Source organism: Zingiber officinale, unplaced genomic scaffold, assembly GCF_018446385.1.
Source record: "Zingiber officinale cultivar Zhangliang unplaced genomic scaffold, Zo_v1.1 ctg79, whole genome shotgun sequence".
NCBI classification, from domain to species: Eukaryota; Viridiplantae; Streptophyta; class Magnoliopsida; order Zingiberales; family Zingiberaceae; genus Zingiber; species Zingiber officinale.
In genome coordinates, this window is record NW_024589974.1 from 246,476 (window position 1) to 267,965 (window position 21,490).

The 21,490-nt window shown below is 36.3% G+C and overlaps 1 protein-coding gene across 9 annotated transcripts; it reads right to left on the reverse strand.

Moving 5' to 3' along the window:
• Positions 1 to 577: 577 nt before the first annotated feature.
• Positions 578 to 21,182, reverse strand: LOC122037769. 9 transcript variants are annotated; one of them, XR_006127743.1, is made up of 12 exons: positions 19,900 to 21,182; positions 16,985 to 17,070; positions 16,406 to 16,902; positions 15,904 to 16,320; positions 15,707 to 15,819; positions 15,089 to 15,630; positions 14,741 to 14,971; positions 14,534 to 14,658; positions 13,884 to 14,380; positions 1,751 to 1,874; positions 902 to 1,670; positions 578 to 754 (listed from the first exon to the last, which is right to left on the reverse strand). XR_006127743.1 is itself a non-coding variant. In XM_042597213.1 (11 exons), exons 1-11 carry the CDS (start codon positions 21,049 to 21,051, stop codon positions 1,498 to 1,500), a joined length of 3,957 nt encoding a protein of 1,318 aa, XP_042453147.1. In that variant the 5' UTR covers positions 21,052 to 21,182; the 3' UTR covers positions 840 to 1,497. The 9 variants fall into 9 exon arrangements, 4 of the variants coding, with proteins under 4 accessions (XP_042453147.1, XP_042453148.1, XP_042453149.1 ...); XR_006127744.1 differs by having other exon boundaries at positions 578 to 818; XR_006127742.1 differs by lacking the exon at positions 578 to 754 and adding an exon at positions 11,903 to 12,206 and having other exon boundaries at positions 1,645 to 1,670.
• Between the last annotated feature and the right edge of the window lie 308 nt (positions 21,183 to 21,490).

Below are 21,490 nucleotides of genomic sequence, written 5' to 3' on the forward strand. Positions count from 1 at the left end.
TTGGATCGTAACAACTATATATTTAGATTATAAAAAAAAAATCTACTGCACAATCTAGCCCATCAGAACTATACCAACCATTTGACCACCAAAGCAATTTGCATGCCCCTATTATCTAATTGATCCACCAAGCCTATGCAACTAGCTCGATTACATCGAGCAATCCTAACTGTGTGACCAATTCATGGCTTCCTCCAAAGCACCACTCACCTAGCCTATCTAACTCACTTAGCCCACTTACCCAGACCAACTCATTGGATCATCCAATTGATTCAACTCATCCGATCCTTCAAGCTCAATTTGTGTGTATATTTTGAAGGATTAAATTGAGTAAAATATGTATTTCTTAAATATGGTTTCGTAAGAAATCGCACATTAAAGTAGATATAGAAATATAATTTTAATAAATCACAAATCCAGAAAGTTGATATAGAAATATTATTTTAAAAATATATAAATAATAGGGAACACAAATATAACTAGAAGAAAGAAAGCACCAGCACATTCCAATGGCGACCAAATATGCAAACTTGATCCATATCTGCAAATTCCATTCAATCAACTACGCACAAAACTGTTAACGAAAGAAAAAACAAATTTTATTATGGGGGAAATTCTACAAGAACATAAAATTGTACGATCAATGTACAACACATTCAAAAAAAAAAAAAAAATCCTACGATACCACATGGATCTCCTCCTCTAAACTTAGACTTGTGAATTTCAATGTGCAAGTATGAACTTGAAACCAAATCTACAAGCAATCAGAACAAGATATTTCCATTATGATATTTGCAGTAACTCATTGAGAATTTAACCTAAAATGCACTAGCACACAGTTAAATAATTTCTTTTGCAAAATGGAGTGAGAATAAACAGAAGGGCAACCAAGATAACTTACAGATAATGCGAGTAGTTGGTCAAGGGCCTTAGAATGGCCTGTTATCTTCTTTCTGAGGAAGAAACTGTATTCTAGCCACAATTACTGATGGCGATTACAGGCTCTATATGCTCAGAATTAAAGCTTATGTGCTTTTTATAGCCTCAAAGAGAGGTGGCATTACAAGGCTTATCAAGCAAAACCGGCTCAGTTTCTGAATTTGGTTTAGGAACCTTGTCAGATACAGCAAAAGTTAGTGAGAGAGAAAGGGATGCTGGTGTTTCCGTTCAATCCTCTTCTTTAGAAGGAAACATATCTCAATTGCTCCTCTCCCAAAGCTAGATTAAGATCAGGGGTATTAGATTCAAGTACATCATCATCATCTGATGATACTACATATACTAAATTATGTCTTTGTACTTGTAGATCCTATATTGACAGAGATGTTTGTTTCAGCTTTTTTTGAGCTCTCTGACTGTGCCTCAGACAACAGACTATTATCCATTGAGCTAGATGGACACGATGTATTTTCAAACATGTGCATGAAGTTTCTTCTGTAAATCTACAAGCGTTATCCCTACCCTTTTCAGGACTCATCCTTTTGTGTTTTTTTTTCATCACTCAGATTTGCAGCTTGAATCATCAGCACACAACGTTGCATCACCAGTGGCTTGCAACGAATGGTTGGAAAATTTTGTTGCAGTTTCCAACGAGCTGGGATGTGCACATTCCAAATTAGGCTTCGATTTCCAGCTAGGATGGTCTGCTATTAGGTCATTTCTATCATTCCCTGATCAAAACAACGGAAGGTAAGATGGAAGTGATTATAATGAATCACAAGATTCAAGTCAAGTACAAGAGCAGGCTGACCTTGCCCAAAGCTTAATGAAACTGCATTAGGGGATTCTTCACAACTACGGACCCCTGTACCGCAAGCATGAACAAGGTGGTGTTCAGTATCTTTTCTGCAATCTGAATCACTAGTGAATTTGTCCTACCATATGAAATGTTAACTATGAGAACACAAACCAACAGATAGACATGATAAAACTGGATATATAGTTACTTTAGCATGCAATTTCTTTTCAAAGAATGTCGACAATTTAACATTAAGCGTACGCAAAGGAGGCTATGGATGGTGATTTGAACATCAGTGAAACAGAGTAAACTGCATCTTATGTCTGTCCTTTTAACAAAAAAATACATTGGGGTATTAATAAGCTTGGGTAATTATTAGCAGGAAGATCAAACCATTGAAAGATGACTGAAAATAGCATCATGAAATAGAGATTATATATATATATATATATATATATATATATATATATATATTTCAATGACTGAAAATAGCATCATGAAATAGAGATATATATATATACACACACACAAAAAGTCATTGATTCCTTGTATCCATAAAATCCCATAGTTATTCTAGTACCAGCAGATGCCAACTCAAGACGAGGAAGAAGCTTGAAAAGGGCAGATCAGCAATACTTTTTCCTCATTCACGAATAAGAAATCATTATATTTGACAGGCATATCCGAACTGTTACCACTCTTTCCTATGTAGTTAAGATCGCAGGAACATGCTCCTATTTGCTGCCTCAAACTGTCGAATCAGTCATGGGTTCATTTTGGAAACCATCCAGTTCATGACTTCAACTACAATCATATATATCTTGAAGACTGTGAATCAGTATAGAGCTCTGTCACCAAAATCTTTGATTGGGTCTGCCATACTAGAAACATAGTATTATCACAATTCTCCAATTTAATAGGAAAGACTTGCTTATTCGATAATAAATCAGGAAAATACTTGTAATATTTTAAATCTAGGAAATTAATCTGACATTATTTTCCCTTCTAGGAAATTGATCATGGAATCAGGCAACAGAAGTATCATCAAGCAAATATTTACAATATATATATACATATATATATAAACCAAGTTTGTCTCATTAGCTAGCAAATATTTATAGAGTACACGATAAAGGGAGATAGTGTGCGAAAATCACTAGAATTTTATTTTTTTAGAAATTGAAGATCTCATTGGATTTATACTAAGGTAATTAGTATTGGGTATCTCTATGCACGTTTTAAAATTTTGTTTCGCACAAGTAGCGGAATCATAATTATTACAGCACGCACATCACACACATACAAGATCACACACACGTGTTGACATAATCATAGAATTAAATTGCATAAATAAATTATACATGTAGGATGACGTGAAGCGGAAACGGCATCAACTAGCAACCTTTTGAAAGATTGCCTCTACTTGTATCCACACCGAGATCTCCGCGAGACGACTTCACTAAGTCACGTGTCGTGTCTCCGTTCGATACTCGTCGAAGGAGGGAGACAAAGCGATCCGAGAGAGGACCCACGGTTTGATTCGGTATCTTGATGATACGAAGTTCAGAGGTCAGAAAGCTCGCTGCTGGCAAGGAGCAGCAGGCCTAGTGACGTCGAAGTTCTGGCAGCAATGGTTGCTCGCTGAACAGTGGCCAAGGGCAGCGGAAGGGGCTGCCGGCGGCTGGAACAGCGGCTGTGGAGTTGCTATCTGGTGCCGTAGAAGGCTGCTGCCGGTTGTGACCGGCGGCTGCAGTACTCCGGAGGTTGGTGGCTGGCCGGTGGAGGGAGTGGCCAGAGGACAGGTCTCCAGCGGTGCTGGACGGCGGCGGCAGAACCCTTGATGGGCGGCTGCAGCAGAACAGCAGCAGGGTGCTGCTGTTCGGTGATTGGCCGAAGGACTGCCGGTGACGGCAGGTGCACCGGTGGCAGGGGCAGTGGCCAAGGAGGTGGGCGACAGCAGGTTCACCGGTGGCGCAAAAGAGAACTTTCCTCCTTGGTGGTGGGCAGAACAAGGAAGAGAGGGAGAGAAGAGGGGGATCAAAACCTAATCCTTTAAGTTTAATCCAAATTGTTATTTTTCTCTTCTAACCACATCTATTTATAGATCTCCTAATGAGTTTGAATAGTGAATTCAAACTCATATCCACTCTTCCAAAATTCAAACCATTAACCTTAAGTTTGGATCAAGACCAAACCATGTTGGCTCAAAACTAAACCACCTTGGTTTAATAACCGAACCAATTTGGTTCATAATTAAACCAAAGAGGGTCCAATTCGTCTTCAAAAGACGTGGCACATCCACGCTTTCGTTCTGACAAAATATCTATCATATTTGCCCTTCGTCTGGTCCAATTAGACTCAAATCTCTCTCAATCTGAGAATCCAATTCTCAAATTTATTTGTCTTTTGAATAAACACGTAGTGTATGTAACATTATATGTTCTCAGTTATTTTAGTCATTCATAATTGACCATTAATTACGAATAGATCATGAGTCATGACCCCCAATTGACCGAAAATCACAATTGATTCCAGAATCACTTCTAAACCCTTCAGCAGTTGCATCTGTTCCTTTCACTCATCTTATACCCGTTCGGTTAAGGACATGATCAATATGTCATTCCCCATTAGGCTGACTACATCACACCTAGCTCAAGTTGTAGCTCCTTGTCCTATGAATTTGAATTACTCAAACACTTGTCCAAGAAGACCATCCTCTTGCCAAAGACTTACGAGTAATAATTCTAACAAATGGTCATAGGGTATGTATCTCCTTATCTAAGAAGTGGTGAATCTTCTATAGGTTATTCAAACATTTTCGGGCATCTTGACTTATACCCAATCATCCAAAGGTCATACTTCCAAGAAGATGCTTGCTTAAGATATCAAAGCATAAATCTCCATAATCAAGATGACTTGAATACCCTCAAGTAAATGAAATCTTGTACTCGAGCTGCAATGAGATCTCATTAACATGTATAGAACTACATGAAGTCTTATAGCACGTCATATTCGATGAACTAGTTGTTGGAACCCCAAGGTTGTTTTTGGTGTGATCAACCAAGTTAGGTTAAGTCTAGTTATGTTCTGATCCCTGTGTCTAAGTGTGCAGGAGCTTAGGAGCACAGAAAGTTGAGCGGAAGACGCGGCTAGTGAGAAGGACGGCACGAGAGAGAGCCAACGGGTTCAGTATGTCCGAAGGACGAGATATTGCGAAAGAGTACACCGATGGATGAGAAGGACGTGCACGACGTTCGAGGGACGAGAAGCCGGAGCGAAAGCCTACTTCAGGAGAGGTCGGAAACTGAGTTCAGGTGAGCCCTATTCCGATGGCCGAATTCACCTAGGAGATCACAGCAGCAAAGGAGCGAAATGAAGCTGCAAGTGCTGCAAGAGGCGCCTTTAAAGGCTGTTGAAGGCGCCTTCACGCCTTCTGTGGAAGGCGCCTTCGATGAACAGTGCGAAGGCGCCTTCCAAGGCCATGGAAAGCGCCTTCGACCATGCTGAAATGAGTCGTTGGCTGTGGATAAAGTTTTATCCACGAGCGCCTCGCTGGAGGTGCCTTCCAGCCCTATGAAAGACACCTTCAGCCTGAGGATAAGTTTTTCCAGGGGTTATAAAAAGACTCATGGACCTAGGAAAGATGTAACAACTTTGGTATTAATTTCCTAGAAATAGTCTGAGCTGTTAACAAGTGTAAGAGGCTTCTCCGCCTTCACCGAAGGAGATTCTTAAAAGCTTTCATTTGGCTTGGATTAACAACCACCCAGGTCGTAACCAACTAAATTTTGGTGCCGCTTTTCATTAGTTTCCTATTGGTTCTATTTTATTTGCTATTGCTGCTAACCTGAGTTGAAAGATCGAGAAGGTGTTTAGCTTTTGTGTTTCAGGCAACTCAACCCTCTCCAGCCGGCCGGCCGACCCGGACCAACAAGTGGTATCAGAGTCTAACAGCTTCAGGAGGACTAACCGCCGATCGAAACAAAAATGATGGTCGGAGTTAGCATCTACCCACCAGTATTCGAGGGGGAGTTCACTTTTTTGGATACGTCGAATGGAGGTTTATTTTAAAATTGATTTTAATATTACTCTAACAATTAAGTATGGTTTTGATATGCCAAAAAGCAAAGAAGGAAAAGAAATTGAGAAGCACTGATGGACTGAAAAGCAAAGCAACAACTTCATGGCTAACAGTAAAGCTGAGTTCCATCTTCTGAGTGTTCTACCTGTTCTACCTACCCAGAATGTCGATAGAATCGACAATTACGAGAATGCAAATGAACTTTGAGAAAAGTTCTTAAAACTCTATGAAGAACCAAAAGTAGCTGAATCCAACTTCTCAATGAACTCCGAGTCATTATCAGAAATAGAAGACGAGAAAATTGCCAAAACAAGCTCTCATAGCCGAGCACCTACCAGAAGATAAAGAAAGTTCTTCAGAAATGAGCATTGAGAGCATTAACGAAGGGGGAACAACATCGGAGGAAAACAGCTCTACAGGGGGAGCATCAGAAGTCAACAAGGTAAATCAGGTACGATATCTACCTTCTAACCAATTGTTTAAATCAATCAAAATATTGTCGAAAGATTCTTATAAATCAAAAACAGAATATAGAAAATTAGTAACAGAGAATAATGAGTTAAAAGGAACTCAAGCAATAACTTGTCGATTAGAGGATTTCGACAAATTAAAAACAAAAAATGAAATGTTAAAAGAACACATACCAACTTTAAAAATTTCTGCATGTCCAAAATTATCTACTTCGAACTTTAGAAATTATTATAGACTAAAATGAAAATTTAAATATCACAATGAGAAAATTAGAGAATTGGCAAATACTTAAATTTCTTTGTTAATCCGGTAGATGGGAATCTATTTTGGATTCCAAACATCATGTTTTTTTAATTGATTTTTTTTAAAAAAAAATACAAAATTCCTTCCGAGCTCAATTATTGTTTGAAATTAATTTGATCCCAATTTTTTTGAAAGAAGAATTCAATATTCATCTATAGAAAAATCTCAATTTTTTTTTTTGCAAAACTTATCCCTGCTAACTAAGAAATTTTTCTTTCTAAAAACTTTTAAAGTATTTAGAAATGCATCAAATTAATTTTTCAGTTAGAATTTTTTTTGTTTGTGATCAAAAGGGGGAATAGGGAAGAACAAGTTTAACTTGACTTGCAAATTTCACTTAGAAATTTCTTTTTACTTGCAAGCTTCACTTGAGAAAATTAAGCCTTTTTGTTAAAACTTCATTTTTTCTTTACCCTTAGATTTTTTTTACCCCATTTTTTTATGTAATCAAAGGGAGATAAGGGAAGATTAAGTCTAGGGGGAGGTTCAATTCAAATTATAAATTTGAGGTTCAATTCAAATTTTAAATTTTAAATATTCAAATTTAAATTTGAAAATCTTTTTGCACTTTACTGCATAATTGCAATTTTATTATCTTTACTTGATATTGCAATTTTATTATCTCTACTTAATGGTTGGTTTACCCTAACTTAAACTTGGATTGCTCACATCAAAAAAAGGGGAGATTGTTATAACCCCAAGGTTGTTTTTGTTGTGATCAACCAAGTTAGGTTAGGTCCTGTTATATTATGATCCCTGTGTCTAAGTGTGCAGGAGCTTAGAGCACAGGAAGTTGAGCGGAAGACGCGGCTAGCGAGAAGGATGACACGGGAGAGAACCGAGCCTCTCCCGACTGGCTCAGTGTGTCCGAAGGACGAGATGCTGTGGAAGAATACACCGGTGGACGAGAAGGACGTGCGCAATGCTCGAGGGATGAGAAATTGGAACGGAAGTCTGCTCGAGCAGAAGGCCGAAAATTGGATTCGGGTGAGCCTTATTCCGGTGGCCGAATTCACCTAGGACATTGCAGCAGCAAAGGAGCTAAATGGAGCTGCAAGTGCTGCTGGAGGCGCCTTCAAAGGCTATTAAAGACGCCTCCACTCCTTCTGTGGAATGCGCCTTCAATGAACAATGCGAAGACGCCTTCCAAGGCTATAGAAGGCACCTTCGACCAGGCTGAAACGAGTCGTTGGCCGTGGATAAAGTCTTATCCACGAGCGTCTCGCTGGTGGTGCCTTCCAGCCCTATGAAAGACACCTTCAGCCTGAGGATAAGTTTTTCCATGGGCTATAAAAAGACCCCTGAACCTAGGAAAAATGTAACAACTTTTGTATTGATTTCCTAGCAATAGTCTGAGCTATTAACATGTGTAAGAGGCTTCTCCGCCTTCACCGAAGGAGATTCTTAAAAACTTTCATTTGGCTTGGATTAACAATCACTCAAATTATAACCAAGTAAATTCTAGTGCCTCTTTTCTTTAGTTTCTTATTGCTTCTATTTTATTTGCTATTGCTGCTACCTGAGTTGAAAGATCGAGAAGGTGTTTAGCTTTTGTGTTTCAAGTAACTCAACCCTCTCTAGCCGGCCGACCCGGACCAACAGTAGTTACCCTTAACCAATATACTCTCAATATCCCCAATGTTTCTAGCCAATAAAGATCGATTGCTTGGATGAACCAAGGAGTCTAACATATACTAGGCTTACAGAATCAATGATGTCTAGTCTCATCAATTCATCGACTAAGGAATATTTCAATACGTACATAATTACACATGAAAAGATATCCACTAATTGTAATCCAATCACATTTTCTCTCGTATTATGTATTACGGACTTCATTAACTAAGTTTAAGATCCAATTAACTACATAAAAAATATAATGAATTTATTTATCAAATAAATAATGCCTTAGGATGCCTCTGAAAGCATACTCTCACTTGGCCTAATGTCAATCGCTTTGGTATCTAATACCATAGACTTCTATATGACTCTCAAACTTGCTTTGTGGTAGAACTTTTGTCAAAGGATTAGCTAGGTTCCTTTCAATGAAAATTTTCTCAATTTGTATTTCATTCCTACTTATGATCTCCCTGATCAAGTGATAACGGCGAAGTACATGTTTAAATCGTTGATGAGACATAGGTTCGTTAGCCTAAGCAGTGACCCTATTGTTATCGGAGTAAACTAGTAATGCTTCAACAATGCTCAGAACGACACTAACTTTAATGACGAACTTCTTAATTAAAATCGCTTCCTTTGCTGCATCAAAAGTTACAATGTATTTCATCTCAGTGGTAGAATCCGCAACGGTTTCTTTCTTTGAATTTTTCCAACTTATTGCACCTCCATTTAAGGTGAATACGTATCCAAACTAAAACTTAAAATCATCCTTGTCCATCTGAAAATGGCATCTGTATACCCACGGATAGTCATATCACCCTTTCCATATATTAAGAACAAATCATTAGTTCTTCTTAAGTACTTAAAGATTGCCTCGATAGTCACCCAATGATTCGTGCCTGGATCTAGTATATGCTCATGACATTTAGAACGTATGATACATCAGACCTAGTATATGATTCTATAGCTGACGCATATGAGATCTGACTCATGCGAATCCTCTCGTCTTATATGCTCAAGCACATAGACTTCGAAAGGCCCATGTCTAATGAGAATAAAACCTTTCTTAGATTCTTCCATGCTAAACTGTTTTAGCACTATATCGATGTATATAGAATACAACTTTTTTTAGCTATCTCTATAAATCTTAATCCCAAAGATAGAGGTTGTTTCTCCCATATCTTTCATGGAGAATATTTTTAACAACCAAACTTTAACCGTAGAACGAGCACATCATTTCCTACAAGTAATATGCCATCAACATATAATACTAGGAATATGACTGCACTCCCACTAACTTTTATGTACACACATGATTCATCTGGATTTTGTGAGAAATCAAAACGTTGTGATTACCTCATCAAAGCAGATATTCTAATTCCTTGCTTCAGTCTATAAATGGATCGTTAAAGCTTGCATACCTTATTTTTGTTAACAGATGTGAAACCTTCGGGTTGAATCATATACACATCCTCGAATAGATTCTTGTTAAAGAAAATTGTTTTCATATCCTTTTGTCATATCTCATAATCGTAATGAGCTGTTATGGCCAGGCATATCCGAATAAATTTAAGTATAGCTACTAGTGAGAAGATTTCGTCATAGTCAATACCATGTTTTTGACGATAGACTTTCACAACCAATCTTTCTTTGTAAGTAATTAAATTAACATTCATGTCGATTTTCTTCTTGAAAATCCACTTGCACCCAATAAGTATTATACCCTTGAGTGGACCCACCAAGTTCCAAACTTCATACATGCAGTTCATTTCAGATCTCATAGCTTTTAACCATATGTCTTTTCTAAACTTTTCAAAAGTTCTTTATAACTAGTAAGCTGTTCATCCTCAATAAGTAACACGTCTCTCGATTCACTTATGAGCTCGGGAATTAGACGTGTCTGACTAGATCTATGAACTGGTATGTATCAACACGTTCAGCTATTACCTTATCCTTATGAGTAATCAGTTGTGGTTCTTGATTAAGCGTCTTTTCTATGTTTATTGGAGTTTCTTGAACTACCCTAGTTCAATCTCACTCTCACTATTTTCTTGTAAAAGAAACTTTCTCTAGAAATACAGCATGCCTTGAAACAAATATTTTTTGTTCCAAGGGATGATAAAATTGGCAACCCCTAATTTTTCAGGGTAATCAATAAGATAAATAAGGTTTCTTACTAGTCATATCTCAAATGGAGTAATATAGACTGTCTTAGTCGGGACTCTGTTTAGTAAGTAAATAGTTGTCTCGAGTACACGACTCCAAAAGAAGTTGGAAAGACATGCATGATTTATCATTGACCTAACCATGTCCAACAAGGTTCGATTTCACCTCTCTAACACACCATTATGTTGTAGTGTGTATAGCGGAGTCCATTGAGACAATATCTCATTGTCCCTGAGATAATCTTGAAACTCTTGGCTTAAGTGTCACCACCTCAATTCGATTGAAGTATTTTAATACTTTTGCCTTTCTCTACTTCATGTCTATTCAGATTTGTATCTCAACAGGTACGTATACCCAAATCGTAAGTAATCATCGATGAAAGTGATGAAGTAGCTATAACCTCCTTGTGCATGACTTGACATGGGTCCACATACATAGGTATGTATAAGAGCCAATAATAAATCATTCTCTCGTTCACCTTTTCTCTTAAAAGGTAACTTAGTCATCTTGCCTTTTAAGCATGAACATATGAATCCAATTCCAATTATTCCAGAACCCACACTTGTAAAATTTCTGACATGTGTTTCTCATTTATATGATCAAGGTGACAATGTCATGTATAGGAAGTTAACTGATCATCTCGTTTAGCACATTTGCTATTTGTTTTAATATTGAGTATATCGTCAAATATATCTAGCGCATAAATACAATTGCACAATGTTCGAGTTTCATAAAGAATATCATTCAAAATTATATAACAACAATTTTATTGTAACGACCCGGCCCTTTGGCCGCCTGGGCGGCCCTTGTGGCGGTTCAACTGGCGGCCCTTATGTCGCCGGCCCATTTGGCGACCTCTCATGTTGTCGACCGACGACCCTTTGGTCGTGCCATTACTCACAAGGACTTCCCACCCCTGGGCAGTGGATTTTTGCCTTCCCTAGGATTCGAACTCTAGATCTCCAGGTTAAATACTAGAGTTTATGAATCCTGGTAGCCTACCATGATTCATAAACTCTAGTATTTAACCTGGAGATCTAGAGTTCGAATCCTGGGGAAGGCAAAAATCCACTGTCCAGGGGTGGGAAGTCCTTGTGAGTAACGGCAAGGCCGAGGGTCGTAGGATGACGACATAAGGGGTCGCCAGTTGAGCCGCCATTGTGGCCGCCCAAGGGACCATCAGGGGCCGCTAGTGTGGCCGCTCAAGGGGTCGAGGGGTTATTAAAAGACAAATAGAAATCTTTCTATTTAAGTAAGAAATAGAAATAATGTTCTTTATTAAAGTAGGAACATAATATCAATTATCGATTCTAAGATTAGGTCATTAGGGAGTTTCAACAAATATGTTCCTATGGCTTTAGCTGTAACCTTTGCTCTATTGCCAACTTGTAAATTTGAACCCTCCCTTTCCGGTCTTCTACTATTCTTTAGCCCCTGTATGTCATTACATATATGTGAGTCACACCTAGTATCCAATACCCAAGTGTTAGAAGATATAGTATGACATTCAATAACAAAGATACCTGAAGTAGATGGGGCATCGGATGCCTTCTTGTTTTTTATGGTCTCAAGATAAATCTTGCAGTTTCTTCGCCAGTGTCCCATCTTGCCACAATGGTGACACGACCCCTTTGATGTTGATTCTTCTTTTTTGGTCTTTTTCTTCTTCCCCTTAGCTTGAGCTTTTGACTTTCTCTTCTTAGAACCTTTCTTTGAAGTGTCAAATAACATCAAACCTTTCTGTTCTTTCTTAACAAATGGCCGAGTCAATTTGTTTGTGTCCAAAATTGAACGCAAATTTAAAGATGATTTTTTGATTCTATTAACCTAAAAATACAAAATTAAGTAAAATTTAAAAGAGATAAAAATTTATTATGTAATGCAAATAATTTACATGAAAAAATTTCCACTTATCGAATTCAAGAGTTCTTTGAATTCGAGAGACAGTAGGTTTTCTTCAAGTGGGTTGATATCCACTATAGATAAACCATTCTTAGTTCTAATGTAGGTATCACCTAAACCAAAACACACACACATTATACTATCAATTTATTGATATTTGCATAAACGTCGGGTTGTCAACTCATTAACATATATATATCGTATATATATCATCCAACTTCACCCCTATCCACATTGATCTTAGAGTGATTCTAACAAATCAACACTTCAAATTAAAGTCGACCCATTAATCGTGAGATAATATCTTAATGGTCTGAATGTGTCTAATTTTCAAGTTAGGCATGGAGAGAGTCCAACAATCCAAGCTTAACATTAAACACTAATCCTAGACCATATTAATGGAAGGTGTAAGCTTTAAAATTAAATTAGGGATTTCTTTATTTTTATTTGGTCTCATTTACAACATGCAAAATAGGTAAACTATCAACATGTTCCTACGTAGCATAATTATGGCATATATATAACATGGCATTAATCATATTAATCATGCATATGTCATGGCATATATTATGATATAAGTCATGTCATTGTGGTCTTAAATTAATTTAAAAAATAAATATATTAAAGAATTTGATTTCATAAATCATAATCCTTTAATTAGATTAAGAAACAATTTACAAATCTAATTCCATATCTTATTAGGAAATAATTCCAAATTAAAAAATTCTCAAATTAAATTAGGAAACAATTTCCTAAATTGATTTTTCATAATCATATTAGGAAATAATTTCTAAAATTAGATTTCCTAACAAATTAGAAATTATTTTCAAAAATTAGAATTTCCTAACAAATTATGAAATATTTCCAAAATTGGATTTCCTAACAAATTAAGAAACCTTTCCAAAAAGTTCTAGCGGGTCGCGTCGACAACCACGGCGACCCCAACGAGTCGTGCTCGGGCGTGCGACGACCTACAGAGGGGATGTCCGAATTAAAACCTAGGAAACTTAGAAAAAACTTATGTTAATAATTTTAATCAACTCTCACTATAAATCTCAATTATCCCATATAAATTTATCCCATTAATTTAACATATATATATATATATATATATATATATATATACATTTTAAATTTTAAAAATATATAATAAAATTTATATTTGTTTATCATATAAAAGTGTTCAAATCTCATTTTTTTTTAAATAATTTTTATTTTTAAAAATATTTAAATTAATTTTTTATTTTTAATTAATATATTTTATATTTAAAAACTACTGAAACTATATCGGCACGGCACCGCATGATATGGTACCGAAACCGTATCATTCCGGTCCGTGATCGAAACCTCGGCACAGATCGAGATTTTAAACCATGGTTCAAAGAGTCCATACAGGAAGAGCAAGGATAATCAACCAGAAAAAGGCACATCATTCCCAACCTATATCATGTATTAGAGCAAACCTCAAGCACTCTAGGTCCAGTAACAGACAAATCAGAATGAACCAGCAACTATTTCATTGACTGAAATCATCAAAAAGATTCCAAGTTATATGATATTGAAAGGTACCGGGAGATGTTTAATAGCTAAGAAAGAACTCACCGAGCTATGGATATCTTTTTCCATTTCTGAGGCCATTTGTTCAATATCTATCTGAATTTTTGATTCTGGACGAAGAACGCAGACAGAAGTGTCATGGCTCCTGCTTCTAAATGAGCAGGCTGCAGGATGAGACCATAAAATCTGTTTTGTTTGCTCTTCATCATCAGGAACATTCTTGTGCACGATATCCTCGACAAGAGGCTGCTCCTCATTCTCATTTCCTGATATCGGAATAGCCTGAAGATCAATGCAGGAACTATATTTGGATGAATTTTCCCTTAGCAATTTATCAGACCTTGTCACTTTGGGACTTGTGTCATCAGATATTTCAACAGAGCTACAATCTTCAGTACCAGTTTGCATAGATAAATCTTTTCTGGCTGATTTCATGTTCAAACTATTAACAGGAGACCTTTCATTCAGACCAGGCAGATCTCCCAAGCTGTTTTCCTGTCTTCCTCTAAATAGACCCCAAAGATAAAACAAATTGTTCCAACCTGGAGCATCAGACAATAGCACCCAAATCAGAAGATTATTTATGAAATTGCCGGCAGGAATACAAACACATAACCCACGTTTTGTCATGTAGATTAAGTTGAATCTTTAGAGAACATACTAAATGCTATAAAATCTCCTAATGTTGATCTTACGTTGGGAGTTCTCTGGTAATAAATTTGAAGGGAATATAAGAAGTTCCACAGGGCCAACAACACCTATGAGAGCTAGATCGTTCTTAAGTATGTTATCCATCAGCTTCCAATAGTAATTTTCATAACTGCACAAAATGACGCACATGGCAACATCAAATACTGTCTCAGCCTTCACATACACTTGCAACTTGAAATGTACGCAAAAACCTGTCAATATTTTTAGCAAAGAAAAAGAGAGCAATGCTATCTTCTTTAGGGTTGTTCTCGCAAAACTGCAGAGGCCATGAGCTTAAACGTGGTACTTCCTCCAGTTGAACTTTACAAGGTAATTGTCCTGCCACTTCAAGTGCAATGGGGGAGACATAAGATGACAAGTGAGCTTGGAAACCATCCAAAACTGTCAGAGACCTGGTACTCGTCGACACCTCAAAAGCACCCCTGTACATAATAAGGTATAACAATCAAAATTAAAGGAAACCGTATACATGAATTTGTATCAACAGTAAGAATAATGATTAAAAATATTCATAAAACTCTACTAAGAGCATGCCATACTGCCAGATATAGTTTATCTCTGGAATTACTGAAGCTCTCATTAGACCAATCTCAATGGAAGCTTGATCAGACATGTTTTGTATGACAGGCATCGCAGCTAGGTCATTTGCAACGTCAAGATCTGTCTCACTTCGAGGAACAACCACAGATTTCTTATGGTCTTGAACATCCATTGTACTTTCAACAGAAGGCATATTTCTAGGAACTGCAGCAAAAGTTTTAGTTGTTTCTTCAGAATTCACATCAGCATGACCCAAAAGAACTTCCTCATACTGTTCAGGTGATTTTCTTTTTGTTCCCAATTTCCAACTCGAGATCTCAAATGCATTTTTCTGCTTAATGCTTCTGTTATCCATAGCCCTCAAACTTTGGTCAGAAGGAGCTGTCATAGCAGTTGTGCGAAGTTTGTCAACTGGGCAGAACTGTGTTGGATGACCTGTTTCATTACATTTGTGGCATCGGTTGGGGATTGAAGCTGCCAGTTTAGAGTTTATAAAGGTTTGGTCTTTGGTTTTATCATCCCTGTGCCTAAGCATTGCAAACTGAGATAAAGTGTAGTGATTAAGTTCAACTGCTTCATTGTTTAAGAAAAGAAGAATAAATTCCATGAATAATTACCTTGGGAGGAGGTAGAAAAGGCTTTTGTTCTTCATTCTTATAGAATCTAACTACAGATGTACCTCCAGAAGTTCGTGATGGATTTGCTGATGGCTGCTTCTTCCCTTCATTAGCTAAATGGAGCCCCAAAAGAATCAGTTATAGACAACAATCTAACGTAGACAAAGAAGGCAATCATAGCAGAAGATTTTACTCACCTATACCAGTTGCATCATTTGATCCTTTGCTGCCAGCTAGATTTCTTGAATCAGATATCCTTTTTAGTTCGGCATCACAGCTTTGAATCTTCAAATTGGACTTAGCAGATACCGCCGGACTGGCAAATTGATAATCAGAATTTCTCTTACCTAGCATGGGCCCACCTTCCACTTGTTTGACACCTCTAGAAATCTCAGGGTGTGACGTGCTAAGTGCATGAGTTTTGCTTAATGTTTTGCAACAACTCTCGGTTCTGAATGATGCAGATTTTGTGATTCCTCGGCTAGGTCCTTTGCTTCTTTTGTTGGTTAAATTAGATTCCTTAGCAAAATTTTGCTTCCAAGGAACATTATTCAGCAACTGTTTTACTTTCGGAACTTTTGAATTGTTAAATGAAATTGATTTTGATAGAGTCCCTAAAAGCAACAATTCAGAAAAGGAAATTATAAGCATGCAAAAGAAAGAGTATTAGAAATGTTTCATACAGAAAATCAAAATTACCATGCATTTGTTCATAAGGTGTTTGTATCTTAGATGACTCAGGATTAAAAGATTGTGCATCAGAATCTCGATGGGATATACCTTCCAACTTCTCACATGTAGTGGGAAAAAGTTTTAGTATATCACTAGCAGCTTTTTTGCAATTTTCATGTGAGAACTGGGAAGGTTTGCTTGGAATACTTGTACCAGTAGAGGCACCATCTGCTTCATTGACTTTCTCCTTAGAAACAGAATCAACCTTCATAGTCTCTCTCTTCCTTTTAGACGGAAGTAAATTAGCTAGTTCTTCATTATCTCTTCTGATGTCTGGATCAATTGCCTTATTTTCCATACTAAATTCATTGTTCTGATTACTTTCCTCAGGAGGTGGTGATTCTATTCTACTAATTTGTGCTTTAGATTTTCCTGTTACTTTATCTGCAGTCTCTTTCAATTGGCATTCTTCACATAACCACTCACCTTCAGGAACTTTAGCCAACATTATTCTCATGCAGTAACTGATTAAAAGTAAAATCTCCATTAAACATAACATCTATATGAAAAGCATCTCCAAGAAAAACTCAGACGCCAGGAACTTACATATGCTCAGCTCCATCACTGCACCTACTACAGATAGCAAGCAACTCTTCCTGACCTTCATCTCCACATATATCACATACTTTTACCTGCAAAATAATAGATATGGAAATAAGATACAACTACAAAGCTATCCAAGTAAACAGAATTGGGCCAGTGTGGTTTTAACGGATAACAGACTTTGTTAATATCATTTTTAATCTTGGCCTTAAGACCCCATTTTATAATTACAAAACTATCCAACTACAAATGATGAACTATAATTACTTGTTGAATTATATGTATAAATTGTTAGATATGAATGTGAAAGGTTGGTTGGATGGAGCGGGACTTAAAAGAGGAAAGGAGTTATAAAGATGAGGTTATTATTATCATTGTCTTTTCAAAATGGTTATCTATTCTTTGACTCATCATTACAACTGAACAGGTGAAAGAATGGATGAATGGATTGATCATTTCATCGGCAAAACCATACATCCCGTATCATCCTTTGTCTCATTCGTCCTTCCAATAGAACACAGTATTATAGTTATGTGAGGTACCTTCAAACCTGCATATACTGATCTCAATTGGTTGCAAACTATCTTCATTTTTGTAGTTCATTTAAATTTATGAAATGAAAATTATTGATAAAGAAAAAATTGTTATTTTCTTCTATAATCAAGATTGCTATATCATATTTTACAAGTTGCAAATGCAACTTTGTGACCATTTCAAGTCATAGTAGAAAAGTCTGAGTACAAGGTGTGCACACCACATTGGATGTGAGACTTGTGATCAAGTACTGGTAGGAATATTGCATATTGAAGATCAATACAAGCAACCAAACATTTATTCTAGAATAGGCAACATATCAACATGTATAGATGAAAACTTGATGTGAATAGGCAACAAATCAACAGTAGACGGTTAAAACACTCTAGGTACATATCATGGTAAATCATGTAGCCAACATCCTTACCCTCTATTAGTTATGAATCAATTCCTTATTTAGCAACAATATACTTCAGATACAGAATGCAACTTCAAATACATTCATGACAATTGAAAATGACGTGAAAGTATCTAGTCATATATCATTGTTATCTAGAAACAACAGATCAACACTAGAGTGATGTTTGCCTAAGTTCCTACAGCATGCCCTACATAGATATGAGCATCGCTTTACATAAATAATGAATGGATCACCATTCAAGAGCTTGATACCTATTTCTAGCTTCAAATTTTCATAATATATAATGATGTAGTTATAGCATTGTTAACGTATTATTCAAGAAAGATTTAAATTGACGACACAACTTAGAAATTTGGAAAAGATGGAAACATGATCCTTTTTCCATGTCAAATGAAACCAGAATATAAATAATGTATATGCATGTAAAGTGTATATATCTAAGATGTATGAGTGATATATTCCTTGGATGTCTATGAATTAAGTTTGGGATCTACCATCAGCAAATTACTTTTTTTTTCTCAGGTTCATATCTAAGAATCAATATAATTGCAAATTCCAATGAAACTGGTTAAAAGTAAAAGATATATTCAACATTTACAATTAAATGATAGAAATTTGTGTTTTCTTTGGTATGCTAATCAAAATAAATCCACAAAAGGGAAAGGAGAAACAAATATCCTTTTCAACAAACACACACTTGCAAGATTACCCGTATGAAAAATTAGGTGAAATACAAAGCAAATTTAATCAACATAGAAGCATAGTTCGATCAAAGTTTTATATACACACACTCCGATTATTAGTGGAATCCTTGTGCATTGAGACAATGCACTTTGTTTATAGTCAAGCATGGCACTGAACAAAATAACTTTTTCATGACTCAGAAATAGGGGTGAGTATTCGGTTAAAACCGGACTGTAATAACCGAACCGATTTTTTTTCGAACAAACCAAACCGGCCAAATTTTTTAAACATAGTTACACGAACAAACCAAATCTCTAAAATGTTGATTAATTCTATCGAAAACCGAATTAACCTTTTTTTTAAATGATTTTTTTATAAAATTCGGTGTTGATCTGAAAAAATAGGGTCTGAAAATTCGATTTGGTTCAAAAATTCGGACAATTCAGTTTAATTGAATAAGAAATTTTAAAACCGAAATTGCCGAATTAACCAATTTTTTTAGGGAAAAAATGAATTTCCGAATAAATTGAGCTGAATTTTAAAATTCAGTCAGTTTGCTCAGTTTGTTCAGTTTAACTGAATTTTTGCTCACTCCTACTCAAAAACATAAAAGTATAGCATAAAGAGTACTATAAAAGTATAGCATCATTAAACTATTAGTCAAGAAAATTTAAATTGTTGTGCCAAAACTTTTTGGAGAGCAGAGAAATGGGGGAACAGTTATGTTTGATATCAGCCTTTTTTTTCATGACATGATATATGGTCAGATATCAGATATCATGAGTGAATGCTCAAAAGGGGAAAAAAACTCTCTATCTAGGAGGTACAAATGACAAATTCAAGGACGTAGAGAATTAAGTTTGTAATCCACCATCAACAAGTTACTTTCACTTGCATTTTTAAGAATAAATATAATTACAAATTCCCAAGTGCCTGATTAATAGATTAAAAACATATGCACCAAATAAATAAAAGAAGCCTGTGTTCCTTTTGGTACCCTAATCAAAATAAGTACCAGCATAAATCCCTTTTTTCAACAAGCATCACACTTACAGGTTACCCTATATGAAAAGTTAGGTAAAATACTAAGCAAATTGATCAAGATAAAATAATAGTTCATTCGACAGTTTTATTCCCACACATTCCCGTTATTGGTGGAGCCCTTGAGCATTATTGCACTTTGTTTATAGTCAATCACAGTGCTAAATATAATAATTTTTTCATGATTCACAAACATACCTTAATAAAAGTTCTTGAAAAGAAACAGAAATGAACTTACATCTTCTTCGGTTTCTTCTGAATCTTCACCTTCAACATCAGGCTGTAAAAGCCCCTGAGACATCTGACGCTTTGATTTAGATGTATCAGATTGTTCATTACAACCTCTTGACTTTACTTCCTCCTGCGTCTTGAATCCATTGCCGCCATTTTCAGTTCCCAAACATTTGTCAATGCCTTCTGATGAAACCAACTGAGGCTGACTCTTTACATTATCTTCATTGCTGACTTTACCATCAGAAATATCCTTTTTCCCATCATCATTGCCAAAAAATAGTTTGACCATTATTGGAGAATTTCCATCATCCATGGCACACTGAGACAGATCTTTGTTCTGTGAACCTGAACAAGAAAATTGGAATTTCAAAGACATATTACTACTTGAAATTGGGTCTTTTATGCCATCAGTATTGTGACACGAGTTAGCATCTTTGGAACAATATGTGGTACTACTCTTCATCAAAATTGTTGTATTTCCTTTACAGTTAGTCTCACCCTCTTCAGGTCCACTATTATTACAGTCATCAATAGCCTCTTTATGAATATTCTCCTCATCATTTTTTATGTGAGAATTGTCTGTTAAACCAAAGTGGCATCCCATGACTTTCTTCTTTAATTCCTCAGGATGACCATGATTTGCATTATTGGAATCTTGACCTCCAGAATTGCAAGAATTATTTCCCATGTTACAGTTTCTTCTGTGCTGCTCATCAGCAATACTGCATGTTCTCCTGTCAAGCAAATCTGATGTTTTACTGGCGTCTAAGGAAAAAAGACAACAACCAGCAGGGTTAGTTTGTTCTTGAAGGAAACTACTATCTTCAACTGCATCTAAAATAGCCTCTGGATTTAAGACTACATTCTCAGATGCATCATGCACTACTGATGCTTTAATTGCTTGTTTATGTTCAGCATTTTCAACAGATGAATCATGCATAACTGATGCTATAATTGTTTGTTTAATTTCAGCATTTTCAGTAGATGAATCTTGTCCTGAATCAGAACTTAGTGAATGAGATAGTGTTCTAACTGCTTTCTTAGGCATATGATATTCCCCGCTCTTAACAACACTATCAGCAACAAAAGCAAATGTATCTTCTTCTTCTTGGGAGGCATTATTATCAAAAGGTCCTCCCTCAAGATTTGATCCCATAAGTGAAGATCGGTTGAAGTGCAAACACAAGGACTGAGGAGCAGAATACACTTTGCATGTCCCAAAAATATGCCCAGGTGTGAAGATCCTCGAGATGTTTAACTTTTTTCAACTGGAAAAAAAATAAAAACAATCCTGCGTAGAAAAAAGGTGAACCATCACGTGTGAGTCCAACTCACATGGCAACTTTCATTCAGGCATAAATATAGAATTCAATGGGGAAAGAATGTCACGCAAATCATTACGCTAACAAAACCAGTCCAAGTACCGAAAACATCCAATCAAACGAGGAGGTGATTGCAGCATCATGACCAAGAACAATAAAGTAATTTTTTTTTTTACATTTCGAACAAACAAATAAATAAAAAAGGTGTTTTTCTACATGCCTCCAGTTGCCTCAATTTCTAGTTGAGATCCTAGAACCCTTCCAGGGCGCTCT

Coding starts and splice junctions, on each gene's coding strand:
- LOC122037769 (XM_042597213.1), bottom strand. CDS start 21,051: ATGGGATCAAATCTTGAGGGAGGACCTTTTGATAATAATGCCTCCCAA. Junction 15,820..15,903: donor AAATGATGCAACTGGTATAG/GTGAGTAAAATC, acceptor GGCTCCATTTAG/CTAATGAAGGGAAGAAGCAG. Junction 1,671..1,750: donor TTCATTAAGCTTTGGGCAAG/GTCAGCCTGCTC, acceptor TGTTTTGATCAG/GGAATGATAGAAATGACCTA.